A 23,714-nucleotide genomic window follows, 5' to 3' on the forward strand; every position below is an offset into this window, starting at 1 on the left:
AAATTATTTTATTATTATTATTTCATTATTAATAGTTAATGGCTCCATATTAATGATTTATCATTTTGGACTAATATGGGCCACTGTTACAGTCAGTGTGAGGTAACAGTAATACAGTAAATGTAAACCGTTTCAACTTGAATTACATATTTTTTTTTCTTTGCCAGAATGATCTGAAGATGATATGAGCCAAATTTGTTGAAAATTGGATAGTAGTTAGTAGTTAGGAAAAGTAGGTTTTCAACATAAATCAAAATTACTGACAGAAAGATCAGCCAGCTATGGTATAATTAGTATCAGTGTTCTCGGCATGATCCAAGGAATCTATTAGGATGACAATAGGAAAAATATGGAAATTTTTCGAGTTAAATGCGCGTATATTCGGTTCATTATGGTAGTGACGAGCATTCTAAACCTCACAGGTTATAGACTACTTACAAAGCGTGGAGGTGAATTGTTTTCTGGGTTTTTTTTTTATTCACAATTCTGAATGGATGAACCGTGTATCACTTAACGTTAATAATCAAAAAAAAAAAAAATGGTGCATGGGTTTATTTTCAACAGTGTTGCTCGGCAGTGTCAATAAGTACTGCAGTATCAGACTGTCTACGTTTGTGATTGTGTTTGTGCACCTTTATGACCATAAAAAAGTAATTGTGGGTTATCAGCTAAATTAGAGGACTTTGTCCTACAGGGTCACTAGGTGTGGCCCATTTGTGCACTGGCTGCAAAGTGAACTTTACGGCGCTTTCTAAAACGTATAGCGATTCCAGTCCGAAGGGAGCGAAAGTAGTTGGAAGAACGGATGTAGATGTATAGTTCCAGTAAGGCGTAAGTACGTAAAGAAGCTTGATGCTTAATAAACGCGGTGGACAGGAGTGGAGGCAGCTTTTGATTTTCCACAATTGTCTGCGTTTGTTGTTTACGCATGTACTTATCAACGCTAGTGATTCTTGAGTACTGTACTGTATTGTCATCAGCTTTAAATCTGACACAAAATCTGACAGGAATTGCAGATTCAGTTGAAACAATATTTCCTGCTTGCCCATCATCATCTCCACGCATGTACATGCCTAGATATTTTGTTTTTCTGACGTTGTTAGCTGTTAGCAGGGCTAATTAAAAGAGGCAAATGATCTAAAACCATAAATAATTTTAATAAGTAGATGTAATACATGAATTAGCCTACATAAGATAATACCGAAACATACAACTTATTAGAGCTTGTATGTTCTTATAGAAAACATAAAAAGAGTCCTTTAAAATGTTACCAGGATATAGTAGCCTAGCATTTTATCTTCAAAAAATATATGTACATGTATTGTTTTATTAAAATTATGATCATGTCATTGCAGTTCGAGTTTATTAAATATTTTGAAAGAAAAGTTGTGGTACATTTTTGTACCACAACTTTCAAAATCAAAATCAGTTTGGTGCTGTACTTTTAGCATTTGCAATGTCTATGGAGAGAAAAACAGTTTCTTGGTCTTTCTTCAGAAAAGCAGGTATGAAGGCTTCGGGTTACCTTCAGACTGACCTGAAGGTGAACACAGATGGCACACTACCACAAAACTATAGCAGTTCAAGGCTGGAAAATCACTTTCTGTCTCAAGCTCCCTCAGTGTTGTCCCAGCATCAGCACACATCTCCATCCTGGGCCAAACAGACCTCCATCTCCTCACAATGTCCAGCGCTCCAGCCAACCAGCCTGTCCTCCACCATGACCACCTCCTCTCTTCTGTCATCCACAATGAAGAGCTCACTATCCTCATCCTCCTCGCTGCTGAGCACTAAGAATACCCTCCTAATGAAGCCTTCACTACATCCTCCAGTCCCATCCTCTCTAACCTCCTCCTATTCCCATAATCCTTTACTCTCTTACTCCAAAATGTCATCCAGTGCCGCCCAACCTGTCTGCTCCTATCAGTCACCTTCAAATGAAAAGAGAGAAGCTGAAGACATCCTTTTCTCACCTGAAGGGCTGCTGGGAGCAGCATCTAGCGAGGAGCCTAGACAGGTATAGAATGATTTCCTATATTGCTTTGTAAAACTGTATGTGAATTAATGTAGAGCCTTGTATTCTTTTACTCATTTACCCAACATTTATATTTATTAATTAAAACAACACAATAATTGCCGAAATTTGATTCAAGCACTAAACGTAGAGGATCTATTTTATGGATGGTTCAGATTTGAGGTCATAATCTGTTTCAACACTTTCAACCAAATTTCCTATTCCAGGGCTTCACGGAAAACACATTATCATTAAGTCAGCATAATATAGCGATTAATTTTTGCATGAACATGCAAATATCTTCCTAATTTTCTTGTGGGAAATGTATATATGGTTAATTACATTTACTCTGTACATCTTAACAGGATGCAATACATAAAAGCACTGAGGAGGATGACCAGATGCCTGTTTTGAATATGGATTTAGATGGAGAGGGGGAGCAGACTGTAGCTCCTCTTGAAGAGTTTGGGGTGCTTGAAGCAAGCGAGGATGAGCGTCTTGTGGAATTGAGGGAGAGAAAGGTGAGGTGAATGAACACAGTTTAGGAGTTTGTGTGATCCTAAGTAATAGTTAATAATGTGCTGGCTATACTTATAAAACTAAAAATAAATATGTATTTTTTTGTGAATATATTTAGACACTCAGCACACATGAGCATGTTACATTTGTTTTTAAAAAGAAAAATATGCTCTGTATAATAAAGTTGTAGTTCATTCTGATAGCCTGGTTGCCTGAAGACTTTACCTAAGACTTTGTTACTTCCAGTATAGCCTAAGACCTAAGGTTTCTTCTGCTTAATTAAAGAGTTCCTTTTTGACTGAGAGACGTCTCTTGCATTTATTTGCTCAAAACATACAGTAAAAAATAATAATATTGTAAATTCTAATTTGTATTTAAAATTAATTATAATTTTAGATAACTTTTCATTTTAATTTTATTTGAAAAAACAATTATTTCTGTAATGGATATACTGGATTTTCAGCAACCAAACCCCAGACTTTTGAATAATGTTTATAATAATTTTTACTCCAGATAATAGATGAATTTCTGATTGTGTTTAATTAGATTTTTTTTTTTATATATTGCACAACATTACAAATTACTATTGCACATTATGTCACTACTGAACAACTGCACATACTATGATGCAGTTCTGCATGTTATTATACAGTTGGAGAACCAGAATTGTACTGCAAAGGATAAAACCCCATAGCTTTGAATGATATATGTAATTTTTTAAATAATTTTTACACCAGATAGATGAATGGTTGATTGTAAAATGTGAAAAAACTAAATGTGACAGTTTGTTTGTTTGACCTTTAGAACAACCTGCTGAATATGGTGTGCTGCTCCGTTGTCAAAAAAAACTGTACCCCGGGTCAGGAGGACTGGGATAAGAAGAGAAGTGTGTGGGTCACTATTAAGGTTCTGGCCACAGAGATTACCACAGAAGACCCTGAGTTTCTCCTAAAGGTTTTTTTTGACTCTGTGAGTGTGTGGGGGCTATGTTGTCAAGTGTTAACATATAGTTTTGTGTATTTGTATTGGTTTTAGGTTGCGGTGTATACTAGGCAGGAACTAAACATTCGTATCACAGCCAACTTCCTGCTGGCACTGGCGGCCCATCTGCCTGGTTCTAAGCCGCATTTGAGAAGGTATTTTTGTGCTGCTGTACAACTGCCATCTGATTGGCTGGAGGTGGCAAGAATCTATAGCACGGTGAGTTTTAATATTTGTTTTAATATATGTTACTGCTCTTAAGAAATTATCACCATATTTGTACTCATACCGTATTCATATGTTGAATATGGTTTTATCATGGTAGTTTAAATAAGGATTTTGTTTTGCGCCTACTCTATTCTTTAGTTTTTTCATGCCTTTTAAATGTTTTTGTGCAGTGTTTCAGTAAATCTTTACCTTCCTGCCTGAAAAAAGCTCTGTCAGATAAATTTAAGCAGTTCACTGAATATCAGCTGGCGAAATACAATACACGGAAGCATCGCTGCAAACACAACAAGAAACAAAAGAAAGGAGAGGTAATATGTCAAAAATAAAAAATGATGTATATTATTATAGACCAAAACATACACAGTAAGCTTCACAAATATGACATCACAAAAATTCTTCTTGAAAAAATATTTACTTTTTTTTTCAATATACTTTTAAATTTTTAATTTCTGTTTATTTCAGTATTAAAGACATTCAAGACAATTTGAACCCCATATTTTAGTGTTGCACATATCCTACCAACATACAATAATGAATACATAATTTCTTTCTAGATTTCTTTTCATTTTAGGAAGAAAACATTCCACAAAAACAGCACTAGTAGAAAATTATAGTTCTAGTAGAAATTTATAGTAGAAAAGTTTTAAATTATGTCTTACTGACTCTTGATTCTGCAAAGTCTGCTGTGTTTTTGTCATCAGATCTGAGGGTGGCATTTGTGTAAACAAGGGCACATTACCCCAGTACTAATATATCATTGTATTCCAATTCAAAACAGAACTGATTTTTAAAAATGATAGTTTTTAAGTCTAAAAATGGGTTATTGTCTGCTTTGTTATCTGTTTACAATCCTCAAAGGTCTCTAGGTCATCCAACCAGAAACTATTAGATGTTCCCTAGAATAAATTAAAATTGAGAGTACATTTAGCTTTTGCTGTTTTTTCTCTGGCTTTTAAGTGTAGTAACTGTGCTGTGTCTGGTCTTTTCTGTGCTGTATGATGCTGATGATATTGGATTTATTGTACAGCTCCTTGGTCAACTATCATGGTTTTAGTGGTGCTATATGAATAAAGTTAAGTTGAGGTTTTTTTTGTTTTTTTTTACCCCTCTTCTTTCAGAAAATCTCACAATGGAAAAAGTGGGGTGATCTAGTCAGAGTTCGCGAATCCATTCTCAAAAAATATGTGAGCTTTGTTGTGTTTAATTCTCTATTTTATGATATTGCATACTATTGCACATTATGTCACTACTGAACATCTTGTGATGCAGTTGGAGAACCAGAATCATACTGCTAAGGATAACAAACAGAGTGAATTCAATATCAAGAAAATGATAAAGCTCCTTCACATCAAAGAACCTGCAGAACATGTTATGGCCATTCTGGGAAAGAAGTTAGTCCTGCAAGTTTTTAGCTAAAAATGTTTTATATTAACTATATTTCTCAGTCCAGTTGATTGTCTGTCTGTGCATGCAGATACCCGAGTGATCTGAAGGCCTTCTCTCGCAGCGGTCTTAGTGGGGTTTGGGAGAGAGAGAGAGCTGGAAAGCCAATGAAACTTAAGCAGCCCGACACATGGGAATGCAAACTGAGTCAGGAGGGAAACAAAGCTGCCACCTGGGAGAAACTCATCGGTGTGGAAGAAGGACATGCACTGGGTCCATAACTGGATTATAGATTGATTATTTACTCAGACATAAGTGTATGGTGTTTTTTTTGTAATTGCAGATGGAAAATCTCTTCCTTTTATGACAATGCTGAGGAACCTGAGGAACATGATCTCTGTGGGCATCAGTGAGAAACATCATACTAAGATCCTCAACAGACTGACCTCCAAAGTGAGTGTCTCTTAATTCAGTCTTTTGAACACTGAAAGGTATATAACATGATGAAAAAGTCATTTACAGGTTTAGTGTGTTTCTTCTTACAGAATGCTGTAATCCAGAGCAGACAGTTTCCTTTCTGTTTCCTTTCTGCATATAAAATAATTTTGGAGCTTCATAAATTTGGTAAGTTTATGTATGAAGGATGTACCTGGATCAACATGTTTATCAACCAGTCAGGATTTTTATGGTTAGGATTTCAAGTCTCAATCTATAAACTTCTTTGATATTAGAGGTTGGTAAAGGTTATTTGTTAAGCAGGAAAACGATAAATACTTATCCATAATCCTGCCCTGCTTGGCAAATTCATATCAGCAGGTCATTTATATGAGATGAAGAGTAAAATATGCCCCACCGTTGCTATGGGATCAGTAATTTATTTGATAAGAAATTAATGGGTTTTTTTCAGCAAGAATTTTTTACATTGACCAGAAGTGACAGCAAAGATATTTATGTTAAAACAGGTTTCTGTTTCAAATCGTGTCTTCGATAGATGTGCCCCTGAGGATGTTCGACTGACCTGTTCTCCTTTTTCAGCTGGTGGACCCGTAGTCAAGGTGCCAAGCTCCAGAGAGATCTTGCACAGAGTTCTTAAAAAATTGCCGAAGAGCAAAAGATTTCGCCAATACAAATGGGAAACAACAGCACGCAAGAGACTGAGGATTACAATGAGCGTTCCCTTTGTCTACCGCCTATTCAGTATCAAACGCAATCTCCTAAAAAAAGCGAAGTTTGTGTTGCTGATTTAGTATAATATTAAAGAAAACATTTTTAAATATAAATATATTAAATGTTTAGTTTATTTTACATATATATTACATATTTTTTTAGTCAGAAGATGTACACTCAGGAGCTTCTGAACAAGTACTGCTGTGCTTTGGAAAAAGCTGTGCAGATGTCCTGCAAGTACAACATCCCGCCTCTCCCAGGACGCACTCTTGTGATGTATAATGCTGACATTTCAGAGAGTCGGAAGTGGAGGGGTGCTGATAGTGTCTGCTTGCCCCCTGAAAGCACCGAAGACATCGATGAGAATAAACTCTCTGCATCGGTCAGTTAACAGAATCTTACTGTTTAATTTATCAGCACAGTACAGTTGTACCTTTATGTATATATAAGGGACTGTAAATTTTCGTCTTACATTTTAGAAATTAGGCTTCTAGTATAAATGAAACCTATTGTAAACTATATGTTCTGCAGGTACAAGAAGCTGCAATGCTTATGTGCATGATGATTAACTACTGTAGTGAAGATTCCCGAGTCATGCTGTTCAGCCACAAAGGCCTCCAGGCAATCAAGTTGAAGTCTGATGTGCTTTTGGATAATGTGAGACATGCAATGAAACAACTGAATGTAAGAATTTCCCTTTTATTGTGAATATACACTTGTTAAAGCAGTAGTTAACCCAAAAATGAAAATTCTGTCATCATTTACTCACCCTCGAGTTCTGCCATTTTGAAGAAAGTTTGTAACCTGGCTGTTTTGGGTCCTCATTGATTTAACATGGAACTTTTTTTACTACTACAAAAGACTACGGTTACCCAAAACATTCTGGTTACAAACTTTATGCAAAATATTTTCCTTTGTGTTCAACAAAACAAATACACTTATACAGATTAGTAAATGTCGACAGAATTTTCATTTCTGAGTGAATCTAATAGCCCCTTTTCCATTTTTTTCTGTGTATTGAAATATATATACATTAAAATAAAACACTTAAAAATTAAAACAATAATTAAATGTATAACAAAGCACTATGAAGTAAAATCAGTGTCAATGTCACATCTTTTTGTGTGTTTTTTCTCTCTGTCACTCTTTCTCAGGATTTGAATGACTACGATATACAATCTGAATGCATATCCCTTTCAGCATTCTTTGCTAAGCAAAGTGAAGAGAAGACAAAGGTTTTGTAATTATGGTTATTTCAGAAGGCATTAAAAAATATTTTGCATATAACATGTCTGTTAAAATATCTCTCTCCACAGCTTGATCGCATAGTTGTGTTTGAAAATTACTACACTGACAGAGATTTAATGGCAGCGATTAATAACTACCGACAGATCAACCGTGATGTTGTTGTGATACGTGTGCTGCTCAGAAAAATGTATGTATTGTGAAACTTGTTCTATCTCAATTCCCAAAACTGAAATATTATATCTTTTCATTAAAATGTCTACCGCTTAAAGCAGAAATATCACAAAAGTTGCAGTAGTTTTAAATAAATCTTGTGTTATTTGTTTTGAACAGGTCTCCGGTTTATACTTTGAAATACAAACTGAGCTCCAACATTATAGAGCTTTGGGGGTTTAGTGAGCAGATCCTGAAGTAAGATCTTTAGCTGATTCTCATGTTATCAATGAGAGCTAGTGTAGGATCTACCTAGTATTTACCTTTTAAAAAGCTTGTAATGTTTTGAAAGAAGCTTTTTTTTTAATACACAAATAAAGGATGTTATTGAATGTATTTTAAAATGTAACTTTTGTGAAGGCAGTGCTGAAGTTTTAGCATTCGCATGATTCTTCAGAAATGTCAGCATGCTAACTTGGTGCTCAAGAAAAATTATTTAGAATTATTAATGCTGCAAATAGTGCTGCTAAATATTTTTGTGGAAACTGTGATAAATGTTTTTAAAGATTTTTTCATGAATAGAAAGTTTGGAAGAATGGCATTTATATAAAATAGATATGCTTTGTAAACAACAATGTATTTTACTTCTTACTACTTTACTTGTGAATCTATTCAGTGGCTGGAGTTTCAGATGTTCATTAGAGTTGTTCTGTGGTCGTAGGTTTGTCTCAGAGAGAGGCTCCTCGAGGATGCTGCAGCATGTGGAGCACATGGACAGAGTCTATAACATCCCGCCACCACAGGGTCAAAAAACTGAACCTGAGAGAACCGCTGAAGTCCTCTCACTCCCAGCAACACCAAAGTTTAGGTTTAACTATTAAAAAAAACTTGTTACAGTAAAATGTCAGTCACTTTATGTTGGGTGACTGTGGTCCAGCATATATTCCAGTTAAAACCAGACAGGAAATAGTTAATAAATCAGTCTCTTTTCTCTCTTTTCATAGATGGAAAGGTGTGCGAGTGTTCATCTCTTCTACGTTCAGAGACATGCACGCAGAGAGGGATGTTCTTGTGCGTAGTGTGTTTCCTGAGCTCAGGAGACGAGCCGCTCCTCACTACCTCTACCTGCAGGAAGTGGAGCTGCGCTGGGGCGTCACAGAGGAGGAGTCTAACCGTGCTGTGGAGCTCTGTCTGTCAGAGGTCTGTCGCAGCCAGCTGCTGCTCGGGATTCTGGGAGAGAGATACGGCCTTGTGCCGCCCCGCCCCTCCCTAACTGAGCTTCCTCAGTACAGCTGGGTAATTACGTCTATTTGTCTGATAGATGCTTTTTTAGAAGTGTGATACAGGTGATTAATGTTTTATTTTTAATGCTTAATGTTAACCAGACTTAATGTTGACCAGAAGGTTGCAAGGTAAATTATAGAGGCAAATTTAAACGCTACAGAAATTTGAGGATATGAAATTACTATTATTATTTAAAGTATTTAAAGATTAAAAGTAAAGATATTTAACACCTTTCTACACAACACAGATTTTTTTGAGGGGAAGCACAAAAAAAAAAAAAAAATTTAATTTTATAAAAAGTGCTCAATAAGAAGTGTTTTCATGCTTCTTTCTGCCAGCTGAACTCTGAACCTGATGGGTTGTCCATCACTGAAATGGAGATTCGACAGTTTCAAGCTCTGTATCCAGACTCTGCCCAGAGCCGCATGTTCTTCTACTTCAGGTCACCTCGTTTCACCAGGTATACATTTATTTATTATTTATCTGCTGATTGAATTCATTTTGTAGTTGACTGACGACAGCCTACGAATTAAATAATGGAAAATATCAACTGCAGTAAATACAGTACAGTACAGTACATCACATGACCTACTTTAATGTGTTTGTATGTTTAGTTCGGTGCCAGTGGCATGGAGGACAGACTTTGTGGCAGAATCCAAAGAAGCTGAAGCTAAAATGAACAGCTTAAAAACATGGATCCAGAACAACGACTTCAAAGTGACAGAAAAGTGAGTTTAGTTCCTTTGTTTTGTCAGCACAGTGAGTGTTCTTGTTTTTACGTTTGCACTGCTTCATATTCTCCTAGTTATCCCTGTGAATGGGGTGGGGTGGTGGATGGAAAGCCCTATCTGAAAGATCTGGAGAAATTCAGGAGGGCAGTGCTGGAGGATATCTGGGAAACCATACAGCAGCTTTTTGTGGAGGTCAGACTAGGAGTTCTTCTTTTTAGGGGCCACTCAATCATGGATAAATAGATAAGAGTATGCAGTTTAATAAAAATTTAATTACATTAAAAAATGGTAAATATATACATTTTAATTCAGCACTTCCATATTTTTTGTTTGCTAAAATAAAGTAAATTGTTAATATATTTCACTTATTTCATTAAGTTAGCATTTTAAAAAGTGTATTCTATTCAAATTGATATTTAATATAATTTAGTTTTTTTGTAGGAGATGCATGAAGATGTGGACACGAAAATTAAGGAGCAGGAAGTACATCAGGATGCCCAACAGCAGCAGTTTCACGGCAGGGCAAAACTTATTTCTTTGGCTACAGAAAAAGTTCAGGAATGTCAGCGAAAAGGAGGAATTCTGATGGTTGAGGGAAATCCTGGAGAGGGAAAGACTGTGTTCATGGTAACTGTACATTTTATAAATAACGTTGTTCTCGGGTATTAATCTTTCTGAACAAAGATCTTAATCTAAATATCTCTGTGTCATCTGTTTTTATTAAGGCTGCCCTGGCCCAGGCACTCAAATCCTCTGTCAAAAACAGAAAAGCCCCTCTGTGTGATGTCATATCCTACTCTACAGATGCTAGCCAGTCAGCTTGCAGTGTTGAGCAGCTTCTTCGCTGTCTTGTTCAATGGATGAGGAAAAGAAAAGAAGATGTGGAGTTGCCTCCAAACACATCTTATAAGTAAGGAAGGATCTGATGTAAAATGCATCGTTTCATGAAAGTCATTTTATAATTATTGTCTTATTGCACTACAGAGACTTGTTGTCTGACTTCCACTTGAACTTGAACAAAGAGCCACTAGCATTGCTTATTGATGGGGCGGACCGTATCCATGACTGTAGAGGTCAAAAGGTGTCAGAATGGATCCCACAGCACATTCCTAAAGTAAGAGAGAGGAACATGCACGCATGAAAACACACACTTACTGTAAATAAGTGAAGTTACAAATGAATAAACTTTCTCATCTGTCTGTCACTGTCCTCTCAGGGTGTCTGTTTGGTCCTGAGTGTTACTTCAGAATCATCCCTACAAAACACTGTTAGCACAAGAAAAGGTACCGTGTCATTTCCCCTGGGGCAGCTATCTTTACCTGACAAGAAGGAGATTGTCCAGAAGCAGCTTGTTGAGTTTGGAAAGAAACTGAGCGATTCTGCTTTCAATAACCAGGTGAACCTGATTATTTGCTGTTTGAGTAATTTAACGAAGAAATAAATTTTTGGCACATCTAGTACAATTATCATTGTGTTTCCCCTTTAGCTTCAGACGCTGCTGATGAAGAAAGGCTCTGTGAGTCCACTCTACCTCCATTTGGCCTGTGAGGAGCTTAAGAATTATGCCTCCTTTGAGAAGGTAAATAATTTTTAACATGTTTTTTAGTTATCCACAATGTTATTTTGCAAAAGAGGTGTAAAGTTGAGCATAATATTCATAATGGAGTTTGTCATTTAGATGAAGGACAGCCTCCAGTCTCTTCCTCAGTCTCTTGGTGAGCTGGTGCAGCACAGTCTGCTGAGGCTGCAAGATCAATATTGCAGAGCAGGACTGGGATGGGCATTAGCTACTCTTGCCATCAGCTCTGCTGGTAAACACACTAGTATTTATTGCTCCACAAGAACCAATTAGCTACTCTTGCCATCAGCTACAATGGTGCAAGACATTGTGCTTATTGCTCTGCAAAAAATAAGTAATTCATTGATGTTCTGCATGCATTTGAATTGAAATGACTGACTTTACTGAAAGTTAAAATTTGACAAAGAAGTGTACAAATGTAAATTTGACCATACCTTTAGAAATGTCAGTAGTTACCACAAAGAATCCAAAAGCTTAAACAAAAAAAATTGTTTATTTTTATTTTTTTTTATTTTATGAATCACTTTGTATAAATATGTCTGTAATTACTTTCTTTCACAGGACTGCGGGAGAGTTCTCTCTACACTATACTGAACATATGCAACGATTTAAACTCCAGAGGTGGGCTGGTGACCTGGCAGGAAATTCTTCATATAGCAAGGCATCCAGAGAGCCGTGTTCCCATGGCAATATTCTCTCAGCTGGCTCGAACTTTGCACAGGTACAGCCCGGTGAAATAATATAAAGACATAAGGAGAAACTATTGTTTTTGACAAGGAATAATTTGTTTGGTCGTTCTTCTAATGTAGCCTGATTGGACCGTCCCATGGTCAAGGCTCAGATGACCTCCTAATTTTGACCCATCCAGAGGTGAAGTCAGCCTTTGAACATCTGTATCTGTCTACTGAGGAGAGTAGAACCAGAGCTCATCTGATAATTGCAGGTAAAACAAGATACAAGTAAATCATGATGCGTTTTATTTGTTTTATACAATATTTCTTAAAGGCTTTGGTTTTAGCAAGTTTTTTGTGTGTGTGTATATGTGTGAAAAAATGTATATCTTATATCGGTTATTTATGAGAATTTATGTGGTTACACAAGATTTATTTTTTAAATACCATTGTTTTAGACATTCTCTAATTAATCTGATAACCTTTTTTCCCAGCTCACCTTTGGGTGCAGTCAAATCCTCAGGGGAAGGACACATTTCTTCACTCTGATGCTGATATTCTGTCTCAACTCCCTGCACACCTGGTCAGTGTCCTCCTGCTCTCTTCTTGGATAGTTCAGCTTCAGAGACCAGTGTGAGGTTATAAAACTCAGAAATGTCTCTTCTCTCTCTGTGCTCAGATGGGCAGTAATCAGTGGGAGCCTTTGTGTTTTCTGCTGTCCAGTTACTACTTCCTCTATGCTAATGTGCGGCAGGGGCTTATTCACCAACTTCTGGAAACCTACATTTTGTTTGGTAAGAGAGCTTTAAAGCTTTTAATTTTAACAGTAGTATGTTCTTTATATATCATAGATTGTATTGATTGTTTTTCCTTTTATCCATTAAGGCCAAAAATATGAGACCAATCAGGTGCAAGCTAAAAGATCAGCAGGTATTTTACATTTCTGTTGTTGTATTTTTTTATAAAAACCAAAGTACTTGAAAAAGTACTTAAAATAGTTTCATGTTCATAATGTGTCCTCAATGAGTTAGAATGTGTACTGAATATACAAATCACAATTTATGTGGTAAATCCAAATTCATATGTGTTTTTCAGATAACATGAAGGATTTTAAAGACTGTCTGAGTTTTCTGAAGCGTCACAGCCTTCTCTTCTCCCAGTGGCCTGCTCTCTTTGTACAAACGGCTCTTAATGAACCTTGTGACAGCTCTGCCCATTTGTGGGCAGAAAGCATGATGAGAAATGGAGGAGTGCATGCTGTAAAAAGGATGAACTGCACAGATGCCATAAAAAACGAAGCCGGGTACTAATATTTATTTTTCTTAATAGCGTATTACTGTCATATAAGTTTAAACAGTCATTTATAAGTCCAGATCAATACTGCTTTTAGTTATCTAATAATGAGTGAGTATTATTGAGTATTTATGAGTATTTATGCTATTTAAAATATAACAAGTAAATGTCACAAATGTGCTTATGCAAAATTTTCAATATTTCATATAAGCCTTCTTAAAAAAAAAATAATCCTAAAAAAAAAAAGATTCAAAAATGTTGAATGTGCATTGAATTTAATGTTGTAGACTTACACTTTTATAGACACCACAGTGTGCAACAGTTGTTTATCGACAGTTTTTACTTTTTTTTTCTGCTTAGTAAACTAGTTTTTACCTTCCACTCTGAGCCGAGTTGTGTGGCTGTGAGTCCTGATGGAAAACTTGTGGCAGTAGGAGATGGAGAGGGTATAATTCACCTCCTGCATACAGAGACTGGACAGGTAACAGTTAAGCATAAAAAAGGAAATCTTTTATGATAGTCAGTGTTTTTAGGAGAAATCACAATTGACTTTTTTACATTCATTTTTGAAAACAGGAGATCAAGTCATTGATGAGCAGTGGTGATGGTGTCTCCAGTTGTGTCTTCCTTGGGGAGGAACTTCTGGCTACAACCTCGTTTGATGGGCAGGTGGAGGTGTGGGATGTTGCAAGTGGTTGCAGGTAACTTTTTTTTTTTTTAACTCAAAAGTAGAGTGTACTTAGTAAAAGAAAAAAGGAAATGGATAAAATATGAATAACTTTTGAAATATTTCAACACTTTAAGAACTGGCCATATGAATGCCCACTCCAACAAGATCACAGGATGTGATGTCAGTCCAGACAGAAAACTCTTTGCTACTGTCTCACTAGACTTAAATTTGAAGGTAAAAGCAAGAAAAAAGCTCTGATTATTTCTGAACTACATGTGGTGTTGTGCTGTTGTTTTGAAGTATTCATCATTCATGTGGCTGTACTCAGGTGTGGTCAGTGCAGAAGAGCACAGAAGTGGCTTCTCTCATGAATCCTTCTCCTCTGAACTGTGTGAACTTTGACCTTGAGGGTCAGCTCGTGGCAGTGGGATGCTGGGATGGAGGCGTTCGGTTGTGGAACTGGCTTGAACAGAAGAACGTTACGGTGAGGAATGACACCAAAGACATGTTATTAAAATAAAATAAAATAATTTGTCTTCTCCTTAGACTCTGTTAGGTCATGAGAGCTCGGTGCGGAGTGTGTCTTTCTCTCCCTGCTCCTTCATGTTGTGCTCAGGCTGTCTGTCAGGAGAAGTGCGGCTCTGGTCGGTGACAGCAGCTTCTTGTGTGGGAAGTTATCATGCTCACCGCGGCTCCACGCAGTCACTAAACTTCCTGCAGGGAGGAAACCTCTTGCTGAGCGCTGGACATGACAGTGTGGTGAGGAACATTATCTGACAGTCTTCAGTTCTTAGATTTTGTTAAAGTGATTCACTCTGCCATGCATCCTGAAACACATTTATTATTGACTGTATATTTTTCTGTCTAGGTTCATGTATGGTCTGGTGGTCTTGGGAAAACTGTTGCTGTTGTGGGAGAAGAAAAGGTACTTTCATTTTCTAAAATTAGAATTGCTGCATATTTAATATTTCTACTGCTCATGCCATTTTTGATCCTTCAATTCTGTAATGAATTCAGCCAAATAATTTACAATAAATAATATTGATCTTCTAAATGTCTATACCTGAACATGTTTTTGTTATATTTAGGCTTTTATTTAACTTTGTTAGTTACTGTAAAATTTAGGAGCCTAAATTATTAAATCACACAAAATATAGTTATATTAAATATTGGTGAAAAATTGTCTTCTAAATGAATCCAATTATATAATTCTTTAAACTGCAAATATGTCACTGATTTTTATTTTTGCAGAACCAAAGCTTAAACATTATTGAGAACGACAACACTATTCTTTAGCTGCCTTGCAAGTACTCATAATTCTTTCAGGACATTAGAGTAATGTTAGTTGAGCACCTTTAAAGATGATTGTTAATAGTTAATTATTATATTTTAATAATTAATAATCAATTGTTGCAAAAGCACACCAAAAGTGGAAATGAAGATGAAGCTAAAGCTCTATGTGCGGCTGTAACTGGTGGATACGCTGCTGTGGGTTACCAGAATAATCGTATCAGAATCTACAGTTGGAAATCAGGTAAATAAATGTTTACATCCAGCATTTACAAATGTGCTCATGTCATCCTGCACACTTTCTCACAACATAAAAAAAATGTTTTAAAAAATTTTAGAACTTAAGTAATGTGAGCACATCTCATTCCAAAATGCTTTGTACTGTAGGAGAGAAGGTTTGGTCCAGTAAGGACCTCCCAGTGTCCATGCTCTGCCTCATGTGGATGAAGGTCAAAGAAACAGAGCTGCTGATGTCGGGGGGCATGGATCACCGTCTCAGAGTCTGGGAAAGACAAGGAGATAATCCAGAAAAGCTTGTGCTGATAGGATCTTTTGGTGTGCAGAAGGGACCTATTCTCGCTCTGGCACAAAACTCTACCTGCGTGGCTTCTGCGTCTGGTCAGTGTATGCAAAATATTTCAGATGTTTAACAGTTTTTGCAAACTCACTTGATCTTATTTTTACATTCAGATTACCTTTGGGATGATCTTTTAATGTAATTTTATTTCATATTGTATGTTTCTAAGTATTTTGAATATATTTTGTTGTATTTAAAATCTCCTTTTGTTTTAGATGACTTCACTATTGCTCTGTGGTTGAAGAATAATTTGACTTCTAAGCCCTGGATTGACCCAAAGGTGATGTGTATTCTGAGAGGTCACAATGGAGGGGTCACATGCCTTGCCTTCAGTCCTGATGAGAAAGAGTTGCTCTCAGGAGGGAAAGATCAGGTACTTTCTCCACTGAGAATGTATTACTGGAAGAAATGGAAGGAAACACCACATTTCTGTCACACTCATTTTAAACCCACTCTTTTCTAATAGGCTTTGATGATATGGAAGACAGTCGCTTCCTCCAGTTCTTTCCCAGACCATTTCTAATTGCCACGGAGACTGGATTACAGGATGTGCCTGGACATCATCTGCTGTGGTGAGAAAGTCATTTACAAAGTGCTGTTTTTATTTTATCATTTTATTAACTACTGATTCTGACTGCAACTGAATACAAAACTTCTCTCACACCTCAGCTCAGCTGCTCCAGTGACTGTAAGATGCGGATGTGGGATATCCAGACAGGACGTTTGCTGAGAGAGATCCTCTCTAGTTCATCTCTGAGCACATTGTGCTGTTGGGTAAGACAGCGGTGCCATATTGAAAAGACAAACAGAAGTGTAAGCTGTTAATATTTACGTAGTTTTAATGTCTTTAGGAGGAGTATGTAATGTCAGGCTCTACAGATGGACTGCTGATGGTTTGGAAGTGGGAATCAGGGGTAGAAATCACCAGGATCCAGGCCCACAAGTCACGTCTCCATCACTGCACTGTTGTCTCTCAGCCAGGTGCACTGACTAATACACACAATGGATAAATATGGATATGTAGCTTCCTCACATAGAAAAAAAATCATAGCAAAACCATTTTTTTGCACACAGATCTGGAAAAGAATTTAAAACCGGAAGACTTACTGGTAGCTTCAGCATCAGAAGATGGCACTGTTAAACTCTGGCATCCACTGCAGGTAACAGCTTTTTCATTAATAATTCATTTATTTACATAAAAACCTGTGTTTAAATAATTTCCAGAGATTAATTCTAGGCAAGTATAATATATTGAGACCATACAGGTCATCAGTTGATATTTAATTTAAGTGTTTTATTTTTATTTATAAGAGAAAGCAAAGAATTTCAGTACTGTGTAAATTTTTACCCAATACCAAATTTAAAAATAATTCTCATCTTATCTACATCATCCAGAATTTGAATACCAGTGAATTCCTAATATATTCTAACCAATTGTTTTCACAGGTACAGCATCACAGTACTCTGTACGGTCACAGTGCAGAAATCCAGTCTTTAGTGTGTAAAGAGGATGGACCACCAGAGTTCCTCACTGTCTCAGTGGATCGTTCCCTCAGGTCCTGGAGCATCGTCACAGCAATGGGTACAGCAAATGGTCAAAAAATCATCATCTAAAATCATACAAAATTCACTTAAACACTTTTTTTTTCCTGTAAAAAGTAATGCATCCAAATGTAGCATTTGATTAGTATTAATAACTTGCCTTTTCTGTATACATTAATCTACAGAAAGCCCTCGCTGTCAGAAGGGCAGTGTCAGAGCTCTGTGTTTCTTGGGTACTGATGATCTCATGGTGTGTGGTTATGACACAGGCAGATTAGAGATATGGCTTCAGAATTCAATGGTTTACTGGAAGAAGGTAATCAAGAACTATAATTATTACTTGTTAATACAAATACAAAGTCTTTCATCTGGAAATGTCAGAGTGTAGAGCTCTGTGTGTGTTGTTTGAAGGTCAGTGATGGGAGCTTATGTGCGGTCACTGAGATGCCTGACGACGAGCTGGCGGTGAGTTGCAGCGACTGCTCTGTATGTGTCTGGAAACTGGAGCGGGACTCCAAGAAGTGCATTGTGGGGTAATTACTTCTAACTCCTTTTCTCTTTGCTCAAATTTAAAATAATTGATTTTAATTTTTATTGTTTTATTTATTATTTAATTTATTTAAAAAAGCATAGATTTTAATATCTGCCATTTATCCATTATTATTATTTTGTTTTTTTCCAGGCTCGATAAAGTGTCTTCATACAAAGTGGATTCTCCTTTGAGCTTTTTATATAACTGTGGCAGTCTGTTTGGAGTATATATGGGTGGAATAGTCACTGATGTGCTCTCTACTAAAACCTCAACTAAAGAAGCTTATAAGTAAGTAATCACCACAATTTTTATATAAAAGCTGTCCTGTTTTCTCCAGTCATTTCACAGACCACACCAAGAACCAGAACAGTTGCAGCTCTCTGCACTCCCACATACAGTGAAACAATGTAACAATTTAATTTTTACATTTTGTACAACTATCCAGAATGTTAGAATTAATCCTATGTAATTTAACAGAGATAATGTATGTCCTCATCATCCATTTGTATTGTAGTACTCTAAACCTAGTATCAGTAGATTGAGTTTGAGCTAAAAGGCATGCTCCCCACAGAACTCATAAAAAAAAAAAAAAAAAAAAAAAATACTCTCACTGTCTCTGTCTCACTTCTCCTCCCCCTTGTTTATTCCTTCCCTTCTGGCATGTACTAATTTGAACACTCCCTGTGACTGGGTGTTATAAGCACTTACTCTGTCTGTTTGTCTCTCAAAAAAAATGAATCGCTGTTGTACTCTCAATTGTAAGTCGCTTTGGATAAAAGCGTCTGCAAAATGACTAAATGTAAATGTAAATGTACTCATCCACAGTAATGTCCACCTGAAGGTCTCTATTCCATGCTGAAAAATAACATTCCTTTACTGGGTAATAAAAAAATAAATTTACAGTATGTGTGTTTTATTGTAGCTGGTTAAGAAGAGTATGTCCTCTTGGCATGATGGCGAATGATAGGAAGAGTTTTTGGCTGTTGGGTCAGAAACAGGGCGATCTGTACATTGGCCTCATTGTAAGTTCATCTGTCATTGTCGTGATATTGATATTCACAGTTAAAACTTAAAATAATCTGCAATTATTTGTCTTTTAGTTGTCTCTGAATCCGAATGGCTCAGACTTCTACTTAACCTTTTGTGATTGTGCGATAACGAAGAAGCCAAAGGATTCTGAGATAGAGGAGAAAATAGATGAACAGCAGGAGGAGGAACAGCAGATGGGGAGGCCAACAACAATCCAGAGGGCAGCAGAGGTCAGCTCCTGGATCACAGCTGCAGCGGTGCAGAACGGTACAGCGTTTTAATACACGAAAATACATTTTCAAGGAAGATAAATACATTCTGTTCAAGGCAAAGAATTATTTTTTTAAATTGTGTCAGATTATGCTTTGCATTAATTGATCAAGCATGTATGCTCCCAAGGCATTCTGAGTCAGTTTCTAAACCCATTTCTGTTTTCCAGGCCTGTTCGACCATAGCTGTGTTTATGTGCTTTAATAAAATATTGTAAAATATATTACATTATTTTGATTGCGTGGTGGTTTTAACCCTACCAAAACACCCTAACAAACAAACAATAATCCATTAACCCATAGTGGTCATTATGTGAACTGTTTACTGAAAAATACAGTTTGCTTGTTTTGTTTCTGCAGATTTTTTTGTGTGTGGTGATTGTAAAGGGAACATGTGGTTTAATCAGCCTCCTAACCTGTCCACCTGGACTCAGAGAAGACCGGCAAGTATCTTCATATTCTCTCATAGATATGATCATATGTCAATCACGTGTTTCTGATTGTTTGTGTGACTGGTCTGTAGGTGCACACAGACAAAGTGAGTGTTCTGCGGCTTACAGAGAGCCTCATCATCTCAGCATCCCATGACAGAACGGTCAAACTGTGGGACAGACAAACTAAGAAACAGGTATTTTAACTCTTGCTTTTATGTGTGTGTGTGTACCAGTGTTTATTTCGTCTGCTTTCTGTTGTTTGCTCATTTTCTGTATTTCACAGGTGGGCATGTTTGTTTGTGGAGGCCCTGTCAAGGTGCTGGAGGTGAACCCACGTGACCCGAAGGAATTTGTTTGTGCTGATACACAGGGTCAGCTGTACTTCCTGTCATGGAAAGGTTGATTTACTAAATATCAGTCAAAGGAAACCGTCGCATGTTGCATGCCATTAACCGTACATTCATAATCTTTTTTTTCCCACCAGTTGTAATGTTGCATTCTGTACATTTACATGCATAAAGCATTTTGCACTAACAATAATAATAATTAAGCTAAGCCATATGAAGAATATTCATGTTGATGGTATTATATAAATTTGACTGCCACTTGATTAAGTCAGTACATTTGTTTTTAAGGGTTGTACATCATTTATGTATAAAAAAGCTTTTCTGGGTTAATAAAAGATCTGCAGGTTCACAGGGGGAAAAGCAGGTGTCCACTGAATGTGCTGTGATGGTGTTCTCCATTGTCGAAAATCCATTGTCCAGGATAGAGATTTACCTTCACTTTATCCCCTTCTTCTAGCAGTAGAGAGACTCCGTTTGAAGAGCTGATAAAACCGCTTGCTTGATGTCCATGTGTAGAAATTACATGCTGGTCGTTTTTAAACAGGCCTGTAGTAGCGGCTCTCTCTAGATTTCCAAAGGCCTTAGAGAAGACCCTGAAAGCATAAGCTCCCCTCACTGGTGCTGTAAAGATTCCTGTATCAGAGAACAATTAATTAGACACGATCAACTGTGAATGTTACAGAAACATACTATATGAATTCATTTACCTGTGTTTGGATCATAGGCATTTCCAGTATTAAGGAAGATGTATTTGTAAATCAGAGTATGTAAACCATCATTAAAGGGCCCAACGCTTTGTGGTCCGAAAGAGGTCAACAGAGAGGCAGAGAAAGCCACTTTAGGAACTGAAATGTAAACATAGAAATTTGATTACAGATAATCTCATGTCTACATTATTGTTTAAAAGTTTAGGGTTGGTAAGATTTATGTTTTAAAATACGTCTCTAAGGGCTACATTTATTTAATAAAAAAATATATAAATTACATTTATTACTGTGATGGCAAAGCTAAATTCTCAACAGCCCTTACTTTCCAGTAGTTTTTTTTTTTGTCACGTGATCCTTCAACAACACGAGATCAAGCACGCCAAGCCTTATTGTTAAAAAAGGTAGCCCCAAGAACCATTCCATAAAAATGCATGCACGCTCATTTTCAGTTTAAAGAAGAAAAAGAAAAGAAGATTGTGGAAGAGGAAATGTTTAGGGAGACGCGAGGAGCAAGGATTGGGTGTCAACTCTCCCCAACTTCCCCGCAGCCCTTGATGTTGCTCTCATTGGCTGTAGGTTATCGATGATGTTATTTTTTAGTCCGAACATATTTCACACTGCATGATTTTAAATCACCGACAGGTTAGGATATTTAGCATGTCAAATATCTCACGGGTGTTGGCGATTCTCTCAGATCGCGTCTTTGATAGTTCACACTTGTGTGATAGTCGCTCGCGTGAACGAGCACCGATTTGCCGGCGATGTCGGACTTTTGTCGGGCATTTCTCAAAATTGGATGATCTAATGTCGGGGAGTCAAAATCGGGGCTAAAATCTGCAGTCTGAACTCGACATAAGATTAAAATGCATGCGTATTATTATACAATGAAAGTGCTTGCATGAACCTGTTGTTGGGAACTCCCAAAACCAAAATATGAGCCTTTCATTACTCATAATAAACTTTCAACAGTGTTTAAATTAAACATCATTATTATTTTGTCCAGTTCTGCTTTACATTCTGCTGGATCAGAGTCTTATTGATATTGCATTGTGCGATTACAAACTTAAGAAAGCCACTTTTGAATCTAAGACATAAAATATGTACATAAACAACTGTATATAATAGTAAGCAAAAATTTATGGTAGTACACATTATCCTTCATTTTGTTTTATTAGGTTATCCATTTTGTTCTTTACATCATTTGTTGTGCTATGTATGATCACACCTCTGTTCTCAAAACACATTTGTAAACAGCGTCACATTACCTGTATTTTCTGTTTTTAGTCGCTCCATTTCCTTCTCCATAGCTTCCATCCTTGTTTCCATGATTTTTATTTTCCCCAGTTCTTTGAGAATGTTTATGTTTGGTACAAATAAATCATCTGCTGCTTTAGCCCACACGTTGAGCATTAAAACTGCTAGTGCTATAAAAATCAACATTCTGTCTGGTACCAATGTTGTAGACTATCAACTGCCTAATACTCTTTGACTTAAAAACCACAAGTTGCGTAATTGTTTAAACAGACTCTGGACTGCAAAAGCTACATTTTGAAGCAATAACTGGTGTAAGTCACATGGAAGTGATAAAACACTGTGATAATGCTGGATTACATTTTCCCAAATAAACAGGAAAAGGAGACTTAAAAGCATATATCATCAGCTTCACAAGTTCATCCATTTTTATATTTTGTTTTAATAGTTTATCAAGTTTTAATATTTGTCAAAAAAAAAAAAAAAAACAATAATCTGGACAGATGCATCCTCTTCATCCTTCTTTTCCAGCAACGGAGTGTATACATCCCCCTTTATGGGTGCTGTGTAAGCATGAAAGAACCTCAGATACTTTCATCTTCTGAGAAACTGACAATGCAAACACAAAGGCATCTTCAAGACACGCCACAGAGGAGAGGTGCAAGAAACTGCCTTCTCTTCTGCCCATTTGTTTCTTTTTATACCCCTGTACCCATCTTCCCTTTTACTCAAAATGATTACATGAAAATGTCAATGCTAGTGAAGTCTGGTATCATTTTAAATTTCTCAGACTGGCACAGTGGTCTCATTTCTACAAAAGTAGAAAACTAAGGTAACAAAGATTTGAAGATTTCGGAGAAATTTTCTTACTTGTGTGTTATTCCATGTAATTTACCTTCTGTTCCCATTGAATTGTAAACTACCCAGGTCTGACACCTGAGTTCCATTTAGGGGATGTTTCATCTTGATTTTAAGGAATTAGATAATCCATTTTGATCTTTTTTTCATTCATTGTAATGTTCATGTCCTCCAGGTTCTTAGTTTACCCAAAAATAATGAACAATCATTAATCTTTCAGCACATACACTAAAACAACTACAAATTCACTATTAAACCATTCGCAATGCTTTGGATAAGTTGCTTTTTTATGTTCAATAATAGCATTAAAATGGTTATAATAATCACAATTTTTTTACAGTTTGGTCTGTTACTAGTGATGTATTAAATTAATCACCATTCTCTTAGTCCTAAATGCCACAATTTGTGAAACTGTTTAAACTGTCCTATAGACTTTGGACCGCAAAGTCCATTTTCGTCTATTTTTCGACCACAGCTGATATAAGCCTTTAAATTCGTGTATATCATTCTCAACAGTTATGAAATGTGTACAAATGAGTCTTTATGGGCTTTTTGTATTATGTTTTAAATGCTGTCAAATAAAACAAACAAACAAAAAGCAATGTTTGTTATAGACATGATTGTACTTTCAACAGTGTTTAAATTAAACATTATACTTTTAAATATTATTTTGTCCAGTTCTTATCCATATCGTTCTGTTTATCATAGTCTTTTTGATATTGCATTGTGGGATTACAAACTTAAGAATCTGTCTTATATCTGCTGATACATCCTGATGATACATAACTTCATATAAGAAACATCTCGGTTACGTATGTAACCCTCGTTTCCCTGATGGAGGGAACGGAGACGTTATGTCGTGACGATAGACTGGGGTCTTGCTTGGAGCCCTTATTACCTCTGATAAGAGAAAGCGGCAATGAAATTTGGCAAGTGGTTAACAAATCCTGGTGGAGTGAG

General features: G+C 36.5%; 1 protein-coding gene and 1 pseudogene across 1 annotated transcript; one reads left to right on the top strand and one right to left on the bottom strand.

The window, feature by feature from the left end:
* Positions 1-540: 540 nt before the first annotated feature.
* Positions 541-20,015, top strand: LOC122357935 (annotated as a pseudogene).
* Positions 19,980-22,179, bottom strand: LOC122357945 (cerebellin-2-like). The gene is made up of 3 exons (XM_043257629.1): positions 21,911-22,179; positions 20,646-20,783; positions 19,980-20,571 (listed from the first exon to the last, which is right to left on the bottom strand). The coding sequence occupies exons 1-3, from the start codon at positions 22,083-22,085 to the stop codon at positions 20,285-20,287; spliced, it is 600 nt and encodes a 199-aa protein (XP_043113564.1). The 5' UTR covers positions 22,086-22,179; the 3' UTR covers positions 19,980-20,284.
* Positions 22,180-23,714: the final 1,535 nt, after the last annotated feature.

Source organism: Puntigrus tetrazona, chromosome 2 (genome assembly GCF_018831695.1).
Source record: "Puntigrus tetrazona isolate hp1 chromosome 2, ASM1883169v1, whole genome shotgun sequence".
Taxonomy (NCBI): domain Eukaryota; kingdom Metazoa; phylum Chordata; class Actinopteri; order Cypriniformes; family Cyprinidae; genus Puntigrus; species Puntigrus tetrazona.

Coding starts and splice junctions, on each gene's coding strand:
- LOC122357945 (XM_043257629.1), bottom strand. CDS start 22,085: ATGTTGATTTTTATAGCACTAGCAGTTTTAATGCTCAACGTGTGGGCT. Junction 20,784..21,910: donor ACTAAAAACAGAAAATACAG/GTAATGTGACGC, acceptor TTTACATTTCAG/TTCCTAAAGTGGCTTTCTCT. Junction 20,572..20,645: donor TGCCTATGATCCAAACACAG/GTAAATGAATTC, acceptor TCTCTGATACAG/GAATCTTTACAGCACCAGTG.